This window comes from Panulirus ornatus, chromosome 31, assembly GCF_036320965.1.
Source record: "Panulirus ornatus isolate Po-2019 chromosome 31, ASM3632096v1, whole genome shotgun sequence".
NCBI lineage: Eukaryota > Metazoa > Arthropoda > Malacostraca > Decapoda > Palinuridae > Panulirus > Panulirus ornatus.
In genome coordinates this window covers 3,909,079-3,933,718 of record NC_092254.1, presented here as the reverse complement: position 1 = coordinate 3,933,718, position 24,640 = coordinate 3,909,079, and the positions used below count along the sequence as shown (strand labels likewise).

General features: G+C 40.8%; 1 protein-coding gene across 3 annotated transcripts in view; it reads right to left on the bottom strand.

The window, feature by feature from the left end:
* cnk (connector enhancer of ksr) overlaps nt 1–24,640 on the bottom strand; it is a 91,016-nt gene that overhangs the window by 8,516 nt on the left and 57,860 nt on the right. For all 3 annotated transcript variants that reach the window (XM_071680422.1, XM_071680424.1, XM_071680423.1), the window contains 2 exons: nt 18,586–18,786; nt 14,405–15,926 (listed from right to left, as the gene is read on the bottom strand). In XM_071680422.1, coding sequence (XP_071536523.1) covers nt 14,405–15,926; nt 18,586–18,786 — 1,723 coding nt within the window. The remainder of the gene's footprint in view (nt 1–14,404; nt 15,927–18,585; nt 18,787–24,640) is intronic.

Genomic DNA, 24,640 nt, shown 5'->3' with positions numbered 1-24,640 from the left:
AGGAACATGAAAACTCTCTGACTGTCCAAACAATGAGTGGCATTTCTTATAGCCTTTGAAACTGAAGGTGATCTCATTACATACAGAGTTCACCATCCAGAGTGATAGATTACATAGCTGGATTGTTATATGAGAAGTATACAACATGGAGGATTGTATCAGCTTAAAAGGGGACCTAAACAGATTCCAAAGTTGGTCTCGTACGTGGCTGGTGAAATTCAAACTGAGCAAATGTGAAGTAATGAGGATGGGACAAAGTGAAGGAAGACCTCAATGATTATTATCTAGCAGGAAATTAGCTTCATGATTCTGGGTGTGGGAAGTACTTGGGAGCAGACACTGTCCCCAACCTGTTACCAGAATTCCATATTAGGAGAATAATTAAGCAGACAAAATGTCTTCTAACAAATATCATAATAGCTTTCAAGTATATGGATAAGGAAATATCTAGCAACCTGTTCCTATTCTACTTACGAAAAACTAGATTGTGCTTATAAAGTTTGGTAATGGCACCTTAAAAAACCTAAAGCTAACAGAGGAGGGCAACAAAGATGGTACCAGAATTATGAGATTTTAGTTATAGGGAGAGGCAAAAGCTTTATATTTGCCCACCTTGGAAGAGATAAGAGTGGGGGATGACATGGACTGTGAACAGTTTTTGAAGAGATGTGGGAATAAAGTAACCATAGGGCATAAATTGAAATACAGCAAGAAATTCATGAAGTAATGTAAAGAAATACTCATCGTATAGAGTGGAGGATGAATGGGACAGAATGGCTGAGGACATGTTTAATGCAGATGCCATGTATCAATCTAAAAAGTTCTATGACAGTACAGAATGTTGAAAAGATCCTGGGATCCCATGAGTGTAAAACTCCCTACCTGTACAGTACAAATAGGTAATTACATCAATGAATGGACAGACAGAAGGAAGACAGTGATTTATGGAAAGATGGACAGACTGATGTAAGATGGAGGCTGACAAATGTAAATAAGTAAATGAAATGATGGATAAATTCATGAACAGATGGAAGAATGGAAAGACAGATGGGTGGAGAGATGAATTAATGGATGGATGGATGGATGGCAGTGTGAATGAATCACTGGAGGAATGGACGGATGGATTAATGGGTGAATAAATGGATGAATTAATGCGTAGATGTACAGATTAATGAATGAATGGACTGATAGATGGATGAATGAATGATTGGGTGGATGGATGGATGAATGAATGACTAAATACACACTAATGGATGACTGGATTGATGGAAATATACAGCACATGAATAAGCCTCTAAAACTGCAGAAAGAATTAAGATGAAGTGAAAATGTGATATAGGAGGAGGGTGGACGTGTTGGAAATGAAATGTTTGAGGACAATGTGTGAGGTGGTTTGATCGAGTAAGTAATGAAAGGGTAAGAGAGATTTTTTTTTTTTTTTATACTTTGTCGCTGTCTCCCGCGTTTGCGAGGTAGCGCAAGGAAACAGACGAAAGAAATGGCCCAACCCCCCCCCCCATACACATGTACATACACACGTCCACACACGCAAATATACATACCTACACAGCTTTCCATGGTTTACCCCAGACGCTTCACATGCCTTGCTTCAATCCACTGACAGCACGTCAACCCCGGTATACCACATGACTCCAATTCACTCTATTTCTTGCCCTCCTTTCACCCTCCTGCATGTTCAGGCCCCGATCACACAAAATCTTTTTCACTCCATCTTTCCACCTCCAATTTGGTCTCCCTCTTCTCCTCGTTCCCTCCACCTCCGACACATATATCCTCTTGGTCAATCTCTCCTCACTCATTCTCTCCATGTGCCCAAACCATTTCAAAACACCCTCTTCTGCTCTCTCAACCACGCTCTTTTTATTTCCACACATCTCTCTTACCCTTACGTTACTTACTCGATCAAACCACCTCACACCACACATTTTCCTCAAACATCTCATTTCCAGCACATCCATCCTCCTGCGCACATCACTATCCATAGCCCACGCCTCGCAACCATACAACATTGTTGGAACCACTATTCCTTCAAACATACCCATTTTTGCTTTCCGAGATAATGTTCTCGACTTCCACACATTTTTCAAGGCTCCCAAAATTTTCGCCCCCTCCCCCACCCTATGATCCACTTCCGCTTCCATGGTTCCATCCGCTGACAGATCCACTCCCAGATATCTAAAAGACTTCACTTCCTCCAGTTTTTCTCCATTCAAACTCACCTCCCAATTGACTTGACCCTCACCCCTACTGTACCTAATAACCTTGCTCTTATTCACATTTACTCTCAACTTTCTTCTTCCACACACTTTACCAAACTCAGTCACCAGCTTCTGCAGTTTCTCACATGAATCAGCCACCAGCGCTGTGTCATCAGCGAACAACAACTGACTCACTTCCCAAGCTCTCTCATCCCCAACAGACTTCATACTTGCCCCTCTTTCCAGGACTCTTGCATTTACCTCCCTTACAACCCCATCCATAAACAAATTAAACAACCATGGAGACATCACACATCCCTGCCGCAAACCTACATTCACTGAGAACCAATCACTTTCCTCTCTTCCTACACGTACACATGCCTTACATCCTCGATAAAAACTTTTCACTGCTTCTAACAACTTGCCTCCCACACCATATATTCTTAATACCTTCCACAGAGCATCTCTATCAACTCTATCATATGCCTTCTCCAGATCCATAAATGCTACATACAAATCCATTTGCTTTTCTAAGTATTTCTCACATACATTCTTCAAAGCAAACACCTGATCCACACATCCTCTACCACTTCTGAAACCGCACTGCTCTTCCCCAATCTGATGCTCTGTACATGCCTTCACCCTCTCAATCAATACCCTCCCATATAATTTACCAGGAATACTCAACAAACTTATACCTCTGTAATTTGAGCACTCACTCTTATCCCCTTTGCCTTTGTACAATGGCACTATGCACGCATTCCGCCAATCCTCAGGCACCTCACCATGAGTCATACATACATTAAATAACCTTACCAACCAGTCAACGATACAGTCACCCCCTTTTTTAATAAATTCCACTGCAATACCATCCAAACCTGCTGCCTTGCCGGCTTTCATCTTCCGCAAAGCTTTTACTACCTCTTCTCTGTTTACCAAATCATTTTCCCTAACCCTCTCACTTTGCACACCACCTCGACCAAAACACCCTATATCTGCCACTCTGTCATCAGACAGAGATGTGTGGAAATAAAAAAAGTGTGGTTGAGAGAGCAAAGGAGGGTGTGTTGAAATGGTTTGGACATATGGAGAGAGTGAGTGAGGAAAGATTGACGAAGAGGATATATGTGTCAGAGGTGGAGGGAACAAGAAGAGGCAGGAGACCAATTTGAGGAGGAAGGATGGACTGAAAAAGATTTTGAGCAACTGGGGCTTGAACATACAGAAGGGTGAGAGGTGTGCAAGGAACAGAGCGAATTGGAACGATGTGGTATACTGGGGTCAATGTGATTTCAATGGACAGAACCAGGGCATGTGAAGTGTCTGGGGTAATCCATGGAAGGGTCAGTGGGACCTGGATGTGGATAGGGAGCTGTGGTTTTGGTGCATTACACATGACAGCTGGAGACTTAGTATGAACGAATGTGGCCTTTCTTCAACTCTTTCCTGGCACTACCTCCCGGACACATGGGGTAGCGATGCTGTTTCCTGTAGGGCAGAAATGTGCTGTTTCTCTTCACATGTGTGTAGTTTCTCATAGATAGGTCTGGCACTGCACATAAGATTTTATTTCACAATCAAGACATTAAGCTGTTTACATAGTTTCCCTACAACAGAGCTATCCAGTTCATACAGACCTTCACTTATATTCATGTTACAATTCTTAGTGTATTCATTGGCAGAAGATTCAATGAACTGTCTTTTGATTATAGAGTTATAGATTTTAACTGAAGTAGCATTGTCCAATCAATACTATTCATAATTTCTAAAGTGGTTGAACAAGGCATTCAAAACCTGTCCTTTTCTACAACATTCGTTGCTGAAGTCTAACAGAGAGATCCTTGCCAGCCTGCCCTTTATAAAATATATCACAGCTCTTGCAAGGTATTCGGTAAACACAGCCCATGGAATCTTATGGTCAATCTTTGAAATATTCTGAACATTATTGGTATTACTGAAGGCTACATTCAATTACAGGCTTTGAACAGGTGAGAAACAAAAGTAAAATCATCATTAAATGGAAAACTAAAAGATTCCTTGTATAATCGGGAGGTTTGGGGGTTAATTCTGCAAAACTAATTTCTTTGCCAAATTCAGATCGAGGTTTTATATATATATATATATATATATATATATATATATATATATATATATTAAATATATATCTTTTTTCTTTCTTTCAAACTGTTCGCCATTTCCCGCATTAGCGAGGTAGCGTTAAGAACAGAGGACTGGGCCTCACCTGGCCCAATTCTCTGTTCCTTCTTTTGAAAAAAAAAAAAAAAAAAAAAAAAAAAAAAAAAAAATATATATATATATATATATATATATATATATATATGTATATATATATATATATATATATATATATATATATATATATATATATATATATATATATATATATATATATATTTTTTTGCTTTGTCGCTGTCTCCCGCGTTTGCGAGGTAGCGCAAGGAAACAGACGAAAGAAATGGCCCAACCCACCCCCATACACATGTATATACATACGTCCACACACGCAAATATACATACCTACACAGCTTTCCATGGTTTACCCCAGACGCTTCACATGCCTTGATTTAATCCACTGACAGCACGTCAACCCCGGTATACCACATCGCTCCAATTCACTCTATTCCTTGCCCTCCTTTCACCCTCCTGCATGTTCAGGCCCCGATCACACAAAATCTTTTTCACTCCATCTTTCCACCTCCAATTTGGTCTCCCTCTTCTCCTCGTTCCCTCCACCTCCGACACATATATCCTCTTGGTCAATCTTTCCTCACTCATTCTCTCCATGTGCCCAAACCATTTCAAAACACCCTCTTCTGCTCTCTCAGCCACGCTCTTTTTATTTCCACACATCTCTCTTACCCTTACATTACTTACTCGATCAAACCACCTCACACCACACATTGTCCTCAAACATCTCATTTCCAGCACATCCACCCTCCTGCGCACAACTCTATCCATAGCCCACGCCTCGCAACCATACAACATTGTTGGAACCACTATTCCTCGAAACATACCCATTTTTGCTTTCCGAGATAATGTTCTCGACTTCCACACATTCTTCAAGGCTCCCAGGATTTTCGCCCCCCCCCCCCATCCTATGTTTCACTTCCGCTTCCATGGTTCCATCCGCTACCAGATCCACTCCCAGATATCTAAAACACTTTACTTCCTCCAGTTTTTCTCCATTCAAACTTACCTCCCAATTGACTTGACCCTCAACCCTACTGTACCTAATAACCTTGCTCTTATTCACATTTACTCTTAACTTTCTTCTTTCACACACTTTACCAAACTCAGTCACCAGCTTCTGCAGTTTCTCACATGAATCAACCACCAGCGCTGTATCATCAGCGAACAACAACTGACTCACTTCCCAAGCTCTCTCATCCACAACAGACTTCATTCTTGCCCCTCTTTCCAAAACTCTTGCATTCACCTCCCAAACAACCCCATCCATAAACAAATTAAACAACCATGGAGACATCACACACCCCTGCCGCAAACCTACATTCACTGAGAACCAATCACTTTCCTCTCTTCCTACCACATGCCTTACTTCCTCGATAAAAACTTTTCACTGATTCTAACAACTTGCCACCCACACCATATATTCTTAATACCTTCCACAGAGCATCTCTATCAACTCTATCATATGCCTTCTCCAGATCCATAAATGCTACATACAAATCCATTTGCTTTTCTAAGTATTTCTCACATACATTCTTCAAAGCAAACACCTGATCCACACATCCTCTACCACTTCTGAAACCACACTGCTCTTCCCCAATCTGATGCTCTGTACATGCCTTCACCCTCTCAATCAATACCCTCCCATATAATTTACCAGGAATACTCAACAAACTTATACCTCTGTAATTTGAGCACTCACTCTAATCCCCTTTGCCTTTGTACAATGGCACTATGCACGCATTCTGCCAATCCTCAGGCACCTCACCATGAGTCATACATACATTAAATAACCTTACCAACCAGTCAATAATACAGTCACCCCCTTTTTTATGAGATTCCACAACAATACCATCCAAACCTGCTGCCTTGCCGGCTTTCATCTTCCGCAAAGCTTTTACTACCTCTCCTCTGTTTACCAAATCATTTTCCCCAACCCTCTCACTTTGCACACCACCTCGACCAAGACACCCTATATCTGCCACTCTATCATCAAACACATTCAACAAACCTTCAAAACACTCACTCCATCTCCTTCTCATATCACCACTACTTGTTATCACCTCCCCATTAGCACCCTTCACTGAAGTTCCCATTTGCTCCCTTGTCTTACGCACTTTATTTACCTCCTTCCAAAACATCTTTTTTTTCTCCCTAAAATTTAATGATACTCTCTCACCCCAACTCTCATTTGCCCTCTTTTTCACCTCTTGCACCTTTCTCTTGACCTCCTGTCTCTTTCTTTTATACATCTCCCACTCAATTGCATTTTTTCCTTGCAAAAATCGTCCAAATGCCTCTCTCTTCTCTTTCACTAATAATCTTACTTCTTCATCCCACCACTCACTACCCTTTCTAATCAACCCACCTCCCACGCTTCTCATGCCACAAGCATCTTTTGCGCAATACATCACTGATTCCCTAAATACATCCCATTCCTCCCCCACTCCCCTTACTTCCATTGTTCTCACCTTTTTCCATTCTGTACTCAGTCTCTCCTGGTACTTCCTCACACAAGTCTCCTTCCCAAGCTCACTTACTCTCACCACCCTCTTCACCCCAACATTCACTCTTCTTTTCTGAAAACCCATACAAATCTTCACCTTAGCCTCCACAAGATAATGATAAGACATCCCTCCAGTTGCACCTCTCAGCACATTTACATCCAAAAGTCTCTCTTTTGCGTGCCTGTAAATTAACACGTAATCCAATAACGCTCTCTGGCCATCTCTCCTACTTACATACGTATACTTATGTATATCTCGCTTTTTAAACCAGGTATTCCCAATCACCAGTCCTTTTTCAGCACATAAATCTACAAGCTCTTCACCATTTCCATTTACAACACTGAACACCCCATGTATACCAATTATTCCCTCAACTGCCATATTACTCACCTTTGCATTCAAATCACCCATCACTATATTTATATAAATAAATATATAAATAAATAAATATATATATATATATATATATATATATATATATATATATATATATATATATATATATATATATATGTATATAAATTTCTTTCTTTTCTTTCAAACTATTTGCCATTTCCCGCGTTGGCAGGGTAGTGTTAAGAACAGAGGACTGGGCCTCTGAGGGAATATCCTCACCTGGCCCCCTTCTCTGTTCCTTCTTTTGGAAAATTAAAAAAAAAAAAAAAAGAGGGGAGGATTTCCAGCCCCCCGCTCCCCCCCTTTTAGTCGCCTTCTACGACACGCAGGGAATACGTGGGAAGTATTCTTTCTCCCCTATCCCCAGGGATAAATAAATATATATATATATATATATATATATATATACATACAGTGGTAGAGGATGTGTGGATCAGGTGTTTGCTTTGAAGAATGTATGTGAGAAATACTTAGAAAAGCAAATGGATTTGTATGTAGCATTTATGGATCTGGAGAGGGCATATGATAGAGTTGATAGAGATGCTCTGTGGAAGGTATTAAGAATATATGGTGTGGGAGGCAAGTTGTTAGAAGCAGTGAAAAGTTTTTATCGAGGATGTAAAGCATGTGTACATGTAGGAAGAGAGGAAAGTGATTGGTTCTCAGTGAATGTAGGTTTGCGGCAGGGGTGTGTGATGTCTCCATGGTTGTTTAATTTGTTTATGGATGGGGTTGTTAGGGAGGTGAATGCAAGAGTTATGGAAAGAGGGGCAAGTATGAAGTCTGTTGGGGATGAGAAAGCTTGGGAAGTGAGTCAGTTGTTGTTCACTGATGATACAGCGCTGGTGGCTGATTCATGTGAGAAACTGCAGAAGCTAGTGACTGAGTTTGGTAAAGTGTGTGAAAGAAGAAAGTTAAGAGTAAATGTGAATAAGAGCAAGGTAATTAGGTACAGTAGGGTTGAGGGTCAAGTCAATTGGGAGGTAAGTTTGAATGGAGAAAAACTGGAGGAAGTAAAGTGTTTTAGATATCTGGGAGTGGATCTGGCAGCAGATGGAACCATGGAAGTGGAAGTGGATCATAGGGTGGGGGAGGGGGCGAAAATCCTGGGAGCCTTGAAGAATGTGTGGAAGTCGAGAACATTATCTCGGAAAGCAAAAATGGGTATGTTTGAAGGAATAGTGGTTCCAACAATGTTGTATGGTTGCGAGGCGTGGGCTATGGATAGAGTTGTGCGCAGGAGGATGGATGTGCTGGAAATGAGATGTTTGAGGACAATGTGTGGTGTGAGGTGGTTTGATTGAGTAAGTAACGTAAGGGTAAGAGAGATGTGTGGAAATAAAACAAGCATGGTTGAGAGAGCAAAAGAGGGTGTTTTGAAATAGTTTGGGCACATGGAGAGAATGAGTGAGGAAAGATTGACCAAGAGGATATATGTGTCGGAGGTGGAGGGAACGAGGAGAAGTGGGAGACCAAATTGGAGGTGGAAAGATGGAGTGAAAAAGATTTTGTGTGATTGGGGCCTGAACATGCAGGAGGGTGAAAGGAGGGCAAGGAATAGAGTGAATTGGATCGATGTGGTATACCGGGGTTGACGTGCTGTCAGTGGATTGAAGCAGGGCATGTGAAGCGTCTGGGGTAAACCATGGAAAGCTGTGTAGGTATGTATATTTGCGTGTGTGGATGTATGTATATACATGTGTATGGGGGGGGGGGGTTGGGCCATTTCTTTCGTCTGTTTCCTTGCGCTACCTCGCAAACGCGGGAGACAGCGACAAAGTATAATAAATATAAAATATATATATATATATATCAACTTTCAGTTTTACCCATATTAATCGAGAATTTACTTTCTTACACTCTATCACATACTCCCACAACTCCTGTTTCAGGAGTATTGCTACTCCTTCCCTTGCTCTTGTCCTCTCACTAACCCCTGACTTTACTCCCCAGACATTCCCAAACCACTCTTCCCCTTTACCCTTGAGCTTCGTTTCACTCAGAGCCAAAACATCCTGGTTCCTTTCCTCAAACATACTACCTATCTCTCCTTTTTTCACATCTTGGTTACATCCACACACATTTAGGCACCCCACTCTAAATGTTGATGGAGAGAGGTGGGTGATTATTGGTGCATATGCACCTGGGCATGAGAAGAAAGATCAAGAGAGGCAAGTGTTTTGGGAGCAGCTGAATGAGTGTGTTAGTGGTTTTGATGCACGAGACCGGGTTATAGTGATGGGTGATTTGAATGCAAAGGTGAGTAATGTGGCAGTTGAGGGAATAATTGGTATACATGGGGTGTTCAGTGTTGTAAATGGAAATGGTGAAGAGCTTGTAGATTTATGTGCTGAAAAAGGACTGATGATTGGGAATACCTGGTTTAAAAAGCGAGATATACATAAGTATACTTATGTAAGTAGGAGAGATGGCCAGAGAGCGTTATTGGATTACGTGTTAATTGACAGGCGTGCGAAAGAGAGACTTTTGGATGTTAATGTGCTGAGAGGTGCACCTGGAGGGATGTCTGATCATTATCTTGTGGAGGCTAAGGTGAAGATTTGTATGGGTTTTCAGAAAAGAAGAGTGAATGTTGGGGTGAAGAGGGCGGTGAGAGTAAGTGAGCTTGAGAAGGAGACCTGTGTGAGGAAGTACCAGGAGAGACTGAGTACAGAATGGAAAAAGGTGAGAACAATGGAAGCAAGGGGAGTGGGGGAGGAATGGGATGTATTTAGGGAATCAGTGATGGATTGCGCAAAAGATGCTTGTGGCATGAGAAGAGTGGGAGGTGGGTTGATTAGAAAGGGTAGTGAGTGGTGGGATGAAGAAGTAAGAGTATTAGTGAAAGAGAAGAGAGAGGCATTTGGACGATTTTTGCAGGGAAAAAATGCAATTGAGTGGGAGATGTATAAAAGAGACAGGAGGTCAAGAGAAAGGTGCAAGAGGTGAAAAAAAGGGGCAAATGAGAGTTGGGGTGAGAGAGTATCATTAAATTTTAGGGAGAATAAAAAGATGTTCTGGAAAGAGGTAAATAAAGTGCGTAAGACAAGGGAGCAAATGGGAACTTCAGTGTAGGGCGCAAATGGGGAGGTGATAACAAGTAGTGGTGATGTGAGAAGGAGATGGAGTGAGTATTTTGAAGGTTTGCTGAATGTGTTTGATGATAGAGTGGCAGATATAGGGTGTTTTGGTCGAGGTGGTGTGCAAAGTGAGAGGGTTAGGGAAAATGATTTGGTAAACAGAGAAGAGGTAGTGAAAGCTTTGCGGAAGATGAAAGCCGGCAAGGCAGCAGGTTTGGATGGTATTGCAGTGGAATTTATTAAAAAAGGGGGTGACTGTATTGTTGACTGGTTGGTAAGGTTATTTAATGTATGTATGACTCATGGTGAGGTGCCTGAGGATTGGCGGAATGCGTGCATAGTGCCATTGTACAAAGGCAAAGGGGATAAGAGTGAGTGCTCAAATTACAGAGGTATAAGTTTGTTGAGTATTCCTGGTAAATTATATGGGAGGGTATTGATTGAGAGGGTGAAGGCATGTACAGAGCATCAGATTGGGGAAGAGCAGTGTGGTTTCAGAAGTGGTAGAGGATGTGTGGATCAGGTGTTTGCTTTGAAGAATGTATGTGAGAAATACTTAGAAAAGCAAATGGATTTGTATGTAGCATTTATGGATCTGGAGAAGGCATATGATAGAGTTGATAGAGATGCTCTGTGGAAGGTATTAAGAATATATGGTGTGGGAGGAAAGTTGTTAGAAGCAGTGAAAAGTTTTTATCGAGGATGTAAGGCATGTGTACGTGTAGGAAGAGAGGAAAGTGATTGGTTCTCAGTGAATGTAGGTTTGCGGCAGGGGTGTGTGATGTCTCCATGGTTGTTTAATTTGTTTATGGATGGGGTTGTTAGGGAGGTAAATGCAAGAGGTTTGGAAAGAGGGGCAAGTATGAAGTCTGTTGGGGATGAGAGAGCTTGGGAAGTGAGTCAGTTGTTGTTCGCTGATGATACAGCGCTGGTGGCTGATTCATGTGAGAAACTGCAGAAACTGGTGACTGAGTTTGGTAAAGTGTGTGGAAGAAGAAAGTTAAGAGTAAATGTGAATAAGAGCAAGGTTATTAGGTACAGTAGGGTTGAGGGTCAAGTCAATTGGGAGGTGAGTTTGAATGGAGAAAAACTGGAGGAAGTGAAGTGTTTTAGATATCTGGGAGTGGATCTGGCAGCGGATGGAACCATGGAAGCGGAAGTGGATCACAGGGTGGGGGAGGGGGCGAAAATTCTGGGGGCCTTGAAGAATGTGTGGAAGTCGAGAACATTATCTCGGAAAGCAAAAATGGGTATGTTTGAAGGAATAGTGGTTTCAACAATGTTGTATGGTTGCGAGGCGTGGGTTATGGACAGAGTTGTGCGCAGGAGGATGGATGTGCTGGAAATGAGATGTTTGAGGACAATGTGTGGTGTGAGGTGGTTTGATCGAGTGAGTAACGTAAGGGTAAGAGAGATGTGTGGAAATAAAAAGAGCGTGGTTGAGAGAGCAGAAGAGGGTGTTTTGAAGTGGTTTGGGCACATGGAGAGGATGAGTGAGGAAAGATTGACCAAGAGGATATATGTGTCGGAGGTGGAGGGAGCAAGGAGAAGAGGAAGACCAAATTGGAGGTGGAAAGATGGAGTGAAAAAGATTTTGTGTGATCGGGGCCTGAACATGCAGGAGGGTGAAAGGAGGGCAAGGAATAGAGTGAATTGGAGCGATGTGGTATACCGGGGTTGACGTGCTGTCAGTGGATTGAATCAAGGCATGTGAAGCGTCTGGGGTAAACCATGGAAAGCTGTGTAGGTATGTATATTTGCGTGTGTGGACGTATGTATATACATGTGTATGGGGGTGGGTTGGGCCATTTCTTTCGTCTGTTTCCTTGCGCTACCTCGCAAACACGGGAGACAGCGACAAAGCAAAAAAAAAAAAAAATAAATAAATAAATATATATAGTTTTGTTTCAAAACATTCCACATAGAGATTACTCAAGACTGGTGAAAGAGGGTTACCCATTGCCACATCAAACTTCTGAAAATAATATTCTCCATTAAATTCAAATACATAGTCTCTGATATACAATATTATATTTATCAGTTCAAGGAACACAGAATTTGAAACAGGTATATCAAGATTATCCTCCACAAAAATTATTCTAATAGGTCATCACCTGGAACTTTTGTGAACAGGGATGACACTTCAAAACTTATTGAAATCATAATTGACTTGGAGATCATTAAGTTTGACAACTTAATCTACATTGTTCATATCAGAATTCAAGATATTACAAACCAGTGGGCTTATAATAAACTAACCATTGTAATAGCTTGTATGTGATAGAGCCTACTGAGCTCACAATAGGTCTTGCTGGAAAGTTTGGCGAAAGTGTTTTGATTGTCCTAACATGATGACAATGAAGGGGATAATCATGAAAATCTTTTGATAACTTTAGCTGTTTGTTAAATGAGCAATGACAGCATCTAATAGATTTCTACTAAGTTTACAGTATGCTGCATCGTCACTTAAAAGATCAATCATTTTTGACGAATAATAATCTCTTCAAAATCACAACTGTATTAGCCTTAACTGATTTAGTTATATGTAATTCCAAATCTCTCTTCAAATTGTTAACAGCACTGATGAATCTTTTTGGACAATTTGGAGAAGCTGGCTTTGAGATTCTAGCATACATTACACCTTTACAAATGTTCACTTCATCACCTGATAATTAACTGTATTTCTCCAAATTACATAATGATATTGCAAAAATATTATGTAAAAATAGGTCAGGTTTCCATAACCTTGCCTTGTTTATTCACTTTAGAAATCATGACTATTGTATTGACTGAATAAAGATACTGTAGTTAAAACCTGAACTCTTTGCTCGAGAGAAATATCACTGAATCTTCTACTATTTAATAAACAAAGAACTGTTACATGAACATCAGTAAAGGTCTGTACAGAAAAGATTTTCTTCAGCAAAATCTGAAAATGGCTTAATCTGCCTTGACTGAATAGTAAAAATTTACAAAAGGCATGGTACCAGACTCAACTACCAAAAGTTTCTAGCATGTAAAAGGAAACAGCACATTTCTGCCTCAACCATATACATATTGACTGTATTGTGATCTTATGTCTTAATCTTAGTCTCTCCTGAAGATGTAATACAAGAAAGGGCACTCAGGATGTGTCGTGTTTCATTTTTCTTCTTGATTATCAGCAAATACTTAGACCATACACATTACTATGATTTATCTGCACTTCATTGGTATATGGCTTCAGCCAGGGATAAGTCCCCTGTTGAAAGGTGTCTCAAAAAGATAAAAAACTCTAAATACATCTGATGTGATTGGAGAATTAAAGAATTATGTGCTAGTACACCAGGTGCAGCCTAGTGGCTGGTGGGATGATGACATTATCACCAGGCAGTGAATGAAGACTGGAAGAGTGAATTCTGAAGCAAGCTATTGCCACAATTAACGTTTGAGTGGTTTGCAAAAAGTGAGAAGCATTAATCTCACCAGAAGGTAGGGGTCTGAAGCCTCCTAACCCACTAAGATCCATGAAGATATCTCTTATAGCTCATGTGACAAACCAACTCTTGAGAGAAAGCATGGATGAGCTTATCATGCTAGAGCGAAGCATGAGACTGCAGTAAAAGAATAATGTAATACAAGCTACAGAGATGGACTTTCTAGGCAAGGGTGTAAACAAAAGAAAAAGTAAGAAATTAAGACATCATAATGAGGTGAGAGAGAAAGTAATGAGTTAATGTAATAATCACAAAAAGTTGAGATGCTTTGGGCATAAGGAGAATTACATAAGAAAAGATTACTGAGTATACAGCAGTGTCATAAATTTAGGGAAGGAAAGGAAGAAGAGTGAGTTGTATGCATATTGCAATGCTTGAAATTTTTCTAGGATAAGACTGCATGAAAATTCTACTTGCAACACTCACATAATGGGATAATGTGTACCAGACAGAGATGAACATATGAGTATGGATGACTCAAACTAATTAAAAAACATGATAAAACATTAAAAGCTTACCTTCAAAGGTGTTCGCACGGCTTCAGACTCTTCATTATGTGTCCTTATTGTCAACTTTGGTATAAGTTTCATAGATTTGGTTTGGCTAGGCATGTGACTAAGCACTGGTGAATCTGGTGACACAAATGAGGAGGAGTCTGCTGAATGAGGTTGCTGAGAGGAAGGAAATGAAGGTAGGGAAGAGGTAGACTTGGTGGATGAGTTAATGCTAAGAGCTGAGGGAGAAGATGAGAGAGAAGGGGAACTTGATGGGAGTGTGGAAGTGCTAGCAGAGAGGAAAGATGATGCTGGAAGAGTACGTTCACTTGGGGAGAGGAATTTTGTTCTTGGTGGTACCTCTGGTCGAGGAATAGTTACTGCCCCACTGTTGACAGTTTGAAGTGGCCTTTTGGAAACAGATGTAGTTACCAATGACCAGTGTTCTGTAATGCTGCATTGGATGGCTGCAGATGGTGATGCATCCGGCTGTGCCACTGGTAGTCTTAAATCATCTTTGCTGTTGTCTTGAATAAGTTGACCACTACTGGGATCCAAAGCTAATTCAAATGCAGCTGTCATGGGATCACCACGACTACGAAGCTGAGGTGGATGATATAATGCTGTGCGTTTTAAACGATCAGGCATAAAATTCTCTCCTGAGCCTTGACGTGATCTTACATCCCTTTTCTCTGGAGACAAACGCACAATTGGCCGTGGCTTTGAAGTGTCTGTGCGTAAGGAACTGATCCATAACTTTTCAGGAGAGCCTTCACGATACTCCTCTGATGCCAGTAAACTGCTAGCTGAGCCATGAGAACTACGACTTGGTGTGTGCAGTGGTGACATGGGAGGAGAAATTGCTCGAGGATGGGACCATGCCAAGCAATCCAGGGAACCTCTCCTAGGTGACCGTGACCGGATCGGTGACTCTCCTCCAGTGCTACCACGCCGCCCTCTCACTTCAATTTTTGAAGGACTGCATCGCCCACTAGGCGGAGGAGTTCCAACCCATCTGCCATTCCCAAATTTATTAGGAGCACTTCTAGTGTCTAAGTCAACAGAAGAAGGTCTTGCAGGAGAATGCTGGCTACTGGCACATGTTGGGAGCATGTAATGAGGACGCTGGCGCTGTATACCAGCAGAATTTTCATGGAAACCACTCTGTCCATCAGCAATCTGTTGCACACAGCTTAAGATGCTATGCCTAACATCCTCTGATAGAGGTCCAGCACTGATTTTGTGTGATAATTTCTCCTCCATTTGCTGAGGTTCAGCTTCCTTCTGTAAATCACGTTGCTGCTGCTGTTTCTGTTGGTTCTCGCTATTTGGATTACCTCTGTTTGTCTGTCGCCGTCGCTCCATGGTGAAAGGTGCTGGGAGCTGACGCAGGCGATCACGAAGACTATTCTTCCTGGTGACCCTTCGGCTAGTTCCCCCTTCGGTACTAGCTGGTGCTTCTGCTTGACCTGCATACATTTCAGGTTTGCTAACTCCTCGAAGGTCCCCTGTAGATGTGCTACGATTGTTGTTTTCACTCACACGTCTGAACAAACAGATAATTCTTAGATTAAAAATCCAAGGCTCAACTCAAAGAAGAAATACTAAAATAAACAACCAATCTTTTTTTTCATACATATTCGCCATTTCCCACATTAGCGAGGTAGCATTAAGAACAGAGGACTGAGCCTTAGAAGGGATATTCTCCCTTGGCCCCCATCTCTGTTCCTTCTTTTGGAAAAAGTAAAACGGGAGGGGAGGATTTCCAGCACCCGCTCCCTCCCCTTTTAGTTGCCTTCAATGACACGCAGGGAATACGTGGGAAGTATTCTTTCTCCCCAGGGATAAAACAACCAAATATATACTGCAAAATGTGTTTGACAACACAAGATGTGGATATGAGACAAAGAAATTTGGGGAATGTGTTACACATCAGGTAATGTAAATAAGTAACAAAGAAATATGGGGAATGTGTTACACAACAGATGATAAAGATAAGGGACAAAGAAATAAGGGAAACATTTGGCATTGATACATGCACTGTACTCATAATGGCTTTGAGTGTATTTCTTCCTAACAATTCATTCATCCATATTTACACATTCATAACACCTGAAAACAAACTGCTTCATTAATTAATCATTTTCAGTAGACAAGGTCAAACTCTTAGCATGGTAATCATGGATGGAATACCTTTTGGACTGCAAATCAATGATGACGCAAAAGAAATAACGAGTCAATAAAAGGAGGTTACAGTGAAAAAATTGGAATTATTTTTTTCCCTCATGGTATTGTTTCACCCAAAACTCTCACCTTATTGTCATCTGCAAGAATAGTTGACCAATACAGTGGCAGTAAAATAAAATAATATTAATCACTGGCCATGCACTTCTCCCTTGGTGCTGTAATGACATGTCTGTATATCTATGTACTTACAACAAGATATAGCCAAAATGGCAGGACTAGCACTCACTGCATGGAAAGTTTGGAGATAGGCAATTACAACAAAATCAAGCATAGGGTTACCATTAGGTAGAGATAAATCCCATATAACAAATCACTCTGATTTCATTTATCCTATGCAAACTTTTCTGCCTCTATTTCTCCACCCTACCATCTTCTCGGTTTCCCCTCCCTTGTACTCCCTCCATTTCTGCCATGAAGATCCTCTTCAGCAGTGCTTCTTTTCTCATCCTCCCCATATATCTAAACCATCTCTGTATACCCTGGCAAGCTTTCTCAATCAGACTGTGCTTACTAGCATATTTTGCTCTTACACTGTCATTCCTGACATGATCAACACTACTCACAGGAATTCAATTTCCAACACATCCATCTTCTTATATTGTTTTGTATTCAATGCAAAAGAAGCACAACCATACAATACAATCAGGACAACTATACCTTTCAAACATACCCATTTATGCACTGACAGACTATGAGTTCTTCCACAAACCCCTCAATGCACCTAAGACCTTTGTAGCCTCTCCCCTATGACTCATTTCAGCTTTGATGGTTTTCTCTGCTGCCAAGTCCACTCCCTGGTACATAAAACAATCAACTTCCTCCAGGTTCTTCCCCTTCAAAATCACACTCAGTCCGTCCTTTCTTACCACCTCACTGGACTTTATTCCTCTACTTTTATTCATGTTAGCTCTCAATTTCCTCTTTTCACACACTCTCCTGAATTCTGTAACCAACAAAGATGAAGATCAACCATCATCTCCATGTCATCAAGAGTTATATACATGGAGATCAACTATTGTTTTCATGCTATCAAGAATCACAGGGATGGAGATCAACCATCAGCTCATGCTATCAAGAGTTACAGAGATGGAGATCAACATCATCTCATGCTATCATGAGTTACAGGGATGGAGATCAACCATCATCTCAATGCTGTTAAGAGTTAGACAGATGGAGATCAACCATTATCTCCATGCAATCAAGAGTTACAGAGATGAAGATCAACCATCATCTCCATGTTATCAATTGTAAGTTACATAGATGGAGATAAACCATCATATCCATGCTATTAAGAGTCTCAGAGATGGAGTTCAACCATCATCTACAGTCCATCAACAGTTACTCATACGAAGAACAACCATCATCTCTAGCCTATCAACCCATTACACAGATGAAGGTCTACTTGAAATGTAACAATAAGTAAAAATGAATTATAATAATGTTTGATAATCTAAATTCAAGTTCACGGATAATATAAAGGCAAATATAAAATGTGCAATTAACTGTCGAGGGTTCCAAACTATAAGAAAATGTACCACATGTAAATTTACCACAATATCAGGGGGGGAAAAACTTTTTTCCTTATACACTGACATCCATCCGCTTCAACACATCAGTCTACATATCAGTTTCTGCCCAAATGCTGGATTTTACATGTGAAGTGAATACAGATAATTATGATATAGCCTGCCACTTTTTGTAGTACGCTTTAGTAATACACATACTGTGTCTTCAAGTCAATATAGGATATGCCATTAGACAGTAGGAAGTCATACAATATCTCGGGCCATAAGCTACTTGCAGCATAATTCCACTAACAGAAATACAATAGAAGTCAAATGAGTATGTACTCTTTCCCATTCCATATTGCCAAAAACAGGAAGGTTTATGCATTGAAGATAACATACCTTATGCCCATGATATGGTATCAATTAAGTTCTATCTGGTGTGGCCCTTACCTGTAACTACGGAAAGATGCAGTAGGTACTGGTTGGTTCAGTACATCCCTTGATGGCTGCAGAAACCTTAGACCCTGACTCTTCCCTGAGCTTAAAGTAGTCAAGGAGCCAATGGGCGGTCCTCGGTTCTGGGTGGTTCGAGAGGGGCTAGATGAGCCACCACGCCAAAGAGACGCAATATTTTCTTTGCCTGGTGATGTCCTAGGGAATCATAGATACCCAATCAGCATTATACATTCATACATAATGCAGTAAAGATGAGACAAATGATGATAATCAAAAGCAATTTACTGTGAGGTAATAATAATGATCTCTAAAATAAAAAAGAATATAACTTGACAGTTTAGGAGTACTGCAGTAAGTGGTGAGGCTCTGTGCAGGGCAAACAAGTCTGTTCACTAAACATGTAACTGAACATGATGAGTTATGTAACAGGGTTAATTGTGAGTGGGGTTTATGTGACAGTGATGGGGACAGTATGTGAATTTGCTTACCACCCATTTATCTCCATGTGTATGGATAATAAATTGCTACAATCTTGAACAATAAACATAAGGAATTTTCTAAAATAGATATAATCAACAACTTCAGTAAAATTCTATTGGTCAGGCAAGCAAAGCAGGTCTGGATCATTAAGAAATGAAAGTAGAATGTCTTGAAAATATTTCAAATATGAAAAGCTATATTTTTCATTACAATGAGATCAAAATTAAGAATGATGTCCTTGTTGATGTAACCAGTTAAGAAATAACTTTGATAAGATATCTATGAAGAAAAACTGTACACCACCATGAGAAGAACTATAGCCAATATAGGACACTAATTTCACGACACAAACTTCCAATCATACATGAATGATTTTTTCATCTTGGTCTACCTACATTCTACAACAAATACAGCAAGTTAAAGACCATGACATTAGAAAAACCAAGATGAACAGCTTCATCTTAGTCTACATTCTACAACAAATGCAGTAAGTATAAGACAATGATGTGTAAAGTAAGAAAAGAACAAGCAGGATTAACATGTTAACTATGACTGTTGCCTTCACTGTCCTGTAATGACATAATGCCTCTTGTGGCTTACAATAATTTTTCTCCAACCACCTCGGAAAGTATTAAGGCTGCTCCTTTATGCAAAAATGGAATTCCCAAAAAAGGCAGATATCTGAAGTCACTGTCTCAGCAAAAACTTTCAGGTTTTCTATGGTAATAATATCACAAAATTTTCTCCACATCAAAAGGTTAGATTATGATTTTGGAATGGTGCAAATAAATTAGCCTAAACATATCCAAAATAACTTTAATCTGGTTGGTTATTTTGGGGGGCTTTAGATCTGTCAACTCTAACAGACCTTTTCTTGTTTTCTGTAACTAAAGATTTTCAGGAAAGCTTAGGTAAAGGCCAACTTCCTTGCATCAAAAGCTCTAGCATAAAGTCTAGGTTAAACCTATAAAGAGAGTTTTTGATCCATTTTGAGACATTCCTTACCTAAAGGAGTTTCAAGATTCCAAGAAGCACATGTAATGTCCCCCTCAATAAACTATGATTAAGTCCAAAAGTCACTGGAGATCAAAGAAGGAATAAGACAAAAAGCTGAGACTCTTGGTGATGTCTTTTAAGAGTTGACAAAAAGGCCATTTCAACACTTACTATTTTCACTCTTAGTCAGGAATCTAGGTTTTTGAGTTATCCCATAAAATGTTGTCATAAAAGAGAAAAGTCTCAAGTCTGCACACAGCACGAAAAACTTCTGTCTCCTTCTAGAGACTGAGGACATAAAGAATAAAAGGATTTTTATAAGAAGACACTGAGGAGTTAGATTATCAGGAAAACCATTCCATGCAAACTATTTCAAGAGGTTCCCATCTGGACTGAAAAGGAAAAACAAATTGTCCCCTCAGAAAGACATACTGGATACTTTTCCCAAACAAAGCCCTAGAAATTACAGGTAATACCAAAAACCCATAGATAAGGGTTCTTCTGAGGTACTGAACTCTTTACCCCTTAATGGCAGGCATGATAAAAAAAAAAGATAATTACATCACTATGCTATCAATTAATGAATACAAAAATATAAAGAAGCCTCAGTGAAATGATAGATTAACATTCAAACAAAATTGGAAATACACATTAAACTAGACTACACACCACTATCACTTAAGGTGGGTTAGCCATTGCTCCTCATCCACCAACCCTATAGAATGTGGGAAATTTCTGGGCAGTATGGACAATTCTACCATGATAAGAACCCTTTAAAATTATAAAAGATGGACAGGCCTTTCTGATATCATAGAAAACTAATTTGGGGGACCGTAGTAGGCTTATGTTTGTTGCATGGAGCACTCATACCTGGAATAGTCAGAAAATTCTCCAGGAAGGAAAGCTGTGTAGGTATGTATATTTGTGTGTGTGGACGTATGTATATACATGTGTATGGGGGGGGTTGGGCCATTTCTTTCGTCTGTTTCCTTGCGTTACCTCGCAAACGCGGGAGACAGCGACAAAGCAAAAAAAAAAAAAAATAATATTATAATTATCCATAATCGCTGTCTCCCACGTCAGCGAGGTAGCACCAGGAAACAGACGAAGAATGGCCCATCCACTCATATACACATATATATACATAAACACACAGACATATACATATATACACATGTACATAATCATACTGTCTGCCTTTATTTGTTCCCATCACCACCTCGCCACACACGGAATAACAACCCCCTCCCCCCTCATGTGTGCGAGTAGCACTAGGAAAAACACCAAAGGCCCCATTCGTTCACACTCAGTCTCTAGCTGTCATGTAATAATGCACCGAAACCACAGCTCCCTTTCCACATCCAGGCCCCGCACGCTTGCATGGTTTACCCCAGACACTTCACAGGCCCTGGTTCAATCCATTGACAGCACGTCGACCCCGGTATACCACATCGCTCCAATTCACTCTATTCCTTGCCCTCCTTTCACCCTCCTGCATGTTCAGGCCCCAATCACACAAAATCTTTTTCACTCCATCTTTCCACCTCCAATTTGGTCTCCCTCTTCTCCTCGTTCCCTCCACCTCTGACACATATATCCTCTTGGTCAATCTTTCCTCACTCATTCTCTCCATGTGCCCAAACCACTTCAAAACACCCTCTTCTGCTCTCTCAACCACACTCTTTTTATTTCCACACATCTCTCTCACCCTTACATAACTTACTCGATCAAACCACCTCACACCACACATTGTCCTCAAACATCTCATTTCCAGCACATCCACCTCCTGTGCACAACTCTATCCATAGCCCACGCCTCGCAACCATACAACATTGTTGGAACCACTATTCCTTCAAACATACCCATTTTTGCTTTCCGAGATAATGTTCTCGACTTCCAAACATTCTTCAAGGCTCCCACAATTTTCGCCCCCCTCTCCCACCCTATGATTCACTTCTGCTTCCATGGTTCCATCCGCTGCCAGATCCACTCCCAGATATCTAAAACACTTCACTTCCTCCAGCTTTTCTCCATTCAAACTTACCTCCCAATTGACTTGACCCTCAACCCTACTGTACCTAATAACCTTGCTCTTATTCACATTTACTCAGGGATACAATAATAATAATAATAATATAAATATCATTATTATTATCATTGTCATTATCATTGTACATAACTGCTGTTTCCCATGTAAGTGATTATGTCAAGTCAATTGGGAGGTGAGTTTGAATGGAGAAAAACTGGAGGAAGTGAAGTGTTTTAGATATCTGGGAGTGGATCTGTCAGCGGATGGAACCATGGAAGCGGAAGTGGATCATAGGGTGGGGGAGGGGGCGAAAATTTTGGGAGCCTTGAAGAATGTGTGGAAGTCGAGAACATTATCTCGGAAAGCAAAAATGGGTATGTTTGAAGGAATAGTGGTTCCAACAATGTTGTATGGTTGCGAGGCGTGGGCTATGGATAGAGTTGTGCGCAGGAGGATGGATGTGCTGGAAATGAGATGTTTGAGGACAATGTGTGGTGTGAGGTGGTTTGATCGAGTAAGTAACGTAAGGGTAAGAGAGATGTGTGGAAATAAAAAGAGCGTGGTTGAGAGAGCAGAAGAGGGTGTTTTGAAATGGTTTGGGCACATGGAGAGAATGAGTGAGGAAAGATTGACCAAGAGGATATATGTGTCGGAGGTGGAGGGAACGAGGAGAAGAGGGAGACCAAATTGGAGGTGGAAAGATGGAGTGAAAAGGATTTTGTGTGATCGGGGCCTGAACATGCAGGAGGGTGAAAGGAGGGCAAGGAATAGAGTGAATTGGAGCGATGTGGTATACAGGGGTTGACGTGCTGTCAGTGGATTGAATCAAGGCATGTGAAGCGTCCGGGGTAAACCATGGAAAGCTGTGTAGGTATGTATATTTGCGTGTGTGGACGTGTGTATGTACATGTGTATGGGGGGGGTTGGGCCATTTCTTTCGTCTGTTTCCTTGCGCTACCTCGCAAACGTGGGAGACAGCGACGAGGTAAAAAAAAAAAAAAAAAAAAAAAAATTATTATAATAATAATAATAATAATAATAATAATAATAATAATTCTTCTTTTCTTTCATACTATTCGCCATTTCCCGCATTAGCGAGGTAACGTTAAGAACAGAGGACTGGGCCTTTGAGGGAATATCCTCACCTGGCCCCCTTCTCTGTTCCTTCTTTTGGAAAATTAAAAAAAAACGAGAGGGGAGGATTTCCAGCCCCCCCCTCCCTTCCCTTTTAGTCGCCTTCTACGACACGCAGGGAATACGTGGGAAGTATTCTTTCTCCCCTATCCCCAGGGATTTATTTATTTATTTTATTTTGCTTTGTCGCTGTCTCCCGCGTTAGCGAGGTAGCGCAAAGAAACAGACGAAATAATGGCCCAACTCGCCCACATACACATGTATATATATACATGTCCACACACGCACAATATACATACCTATACACCTCAATGTATACATATATATACACACACAGACATATACATATATACACATGTACATAATTCATACTGTCTGCCTTTATTTGTTCCCATCACCACCTCGCCACACACGGAATAACAACCCCCTCCCCCCTCATGTGTGCGAGGTAGCACTAGGAAAAACACCAAAGGCCCCATTCGTTCACACTCAGTCTCTAGCTGTCATGTAATAATGCACCGAAACCACAGCTCCCTTTCCACATCCAGGCCCCGCACGCTTTGCATGGTTTACCCCAGACACTTCACAGGCCCTGGTTCAATCCATTGACAGCACGTCGACCCCGGTATACCACATCGTTCCAATTCACTCTATTCCTTGCACGCCTTTCACCCTCCTGCATGTTCAGGCCCCGATCACTCAAAATCTTTTTCACTCCATCTTTCCACCTCCAATTTGGTCTCCCACTTCTCCTCGTTCCCTCCACCTCTGACACATATATCCTCTTGGTCAATCTTTCCCCACTCATTCTCTCCATGTGACCAAACCATTTCAAAACACCCTCTTCTGCTCTCTCAACCACACTCTTTTTATTTCCACACATCTCTCTCACCCTTACATAACTTACTCGATCAAACCACCTCACACCACATACTGTCCTCAAACATCTCATTTCCAGCACATCCACCCTCCTGCGCACAACTCTATCCATAGCCCACGCCTCGCAACCATACAACATTATTGGAACCACTATTCCTTCAAACATACCCATTTTTGCTTTCCGAGATAATGTTCTCGACTTCCAAACATTCTTCAAGGCTCCCACAATTTTCGCCCCCTCTCCCACCCTATGATTCACTTCTGCTTCCATGGTTCCATCCGCTGCCAGATCCACTCCCAGATATCTAAAACACTTCACTTCCTCCAGCTTTTCTCCATTCAAACTTACCTCCCAATTGACTTGACCCTCAACCCTACTGTACCTAATAACCTTGCTCTTATTCACATTTACTCAGGGATACAATAATAATAATAATAATAATAATAACAATAATAATAATAATAATAATAATAATAATAATAATAACAACCTCGCTAATGCAGGAAATGGCGAATAGTATGAAAAAAAAA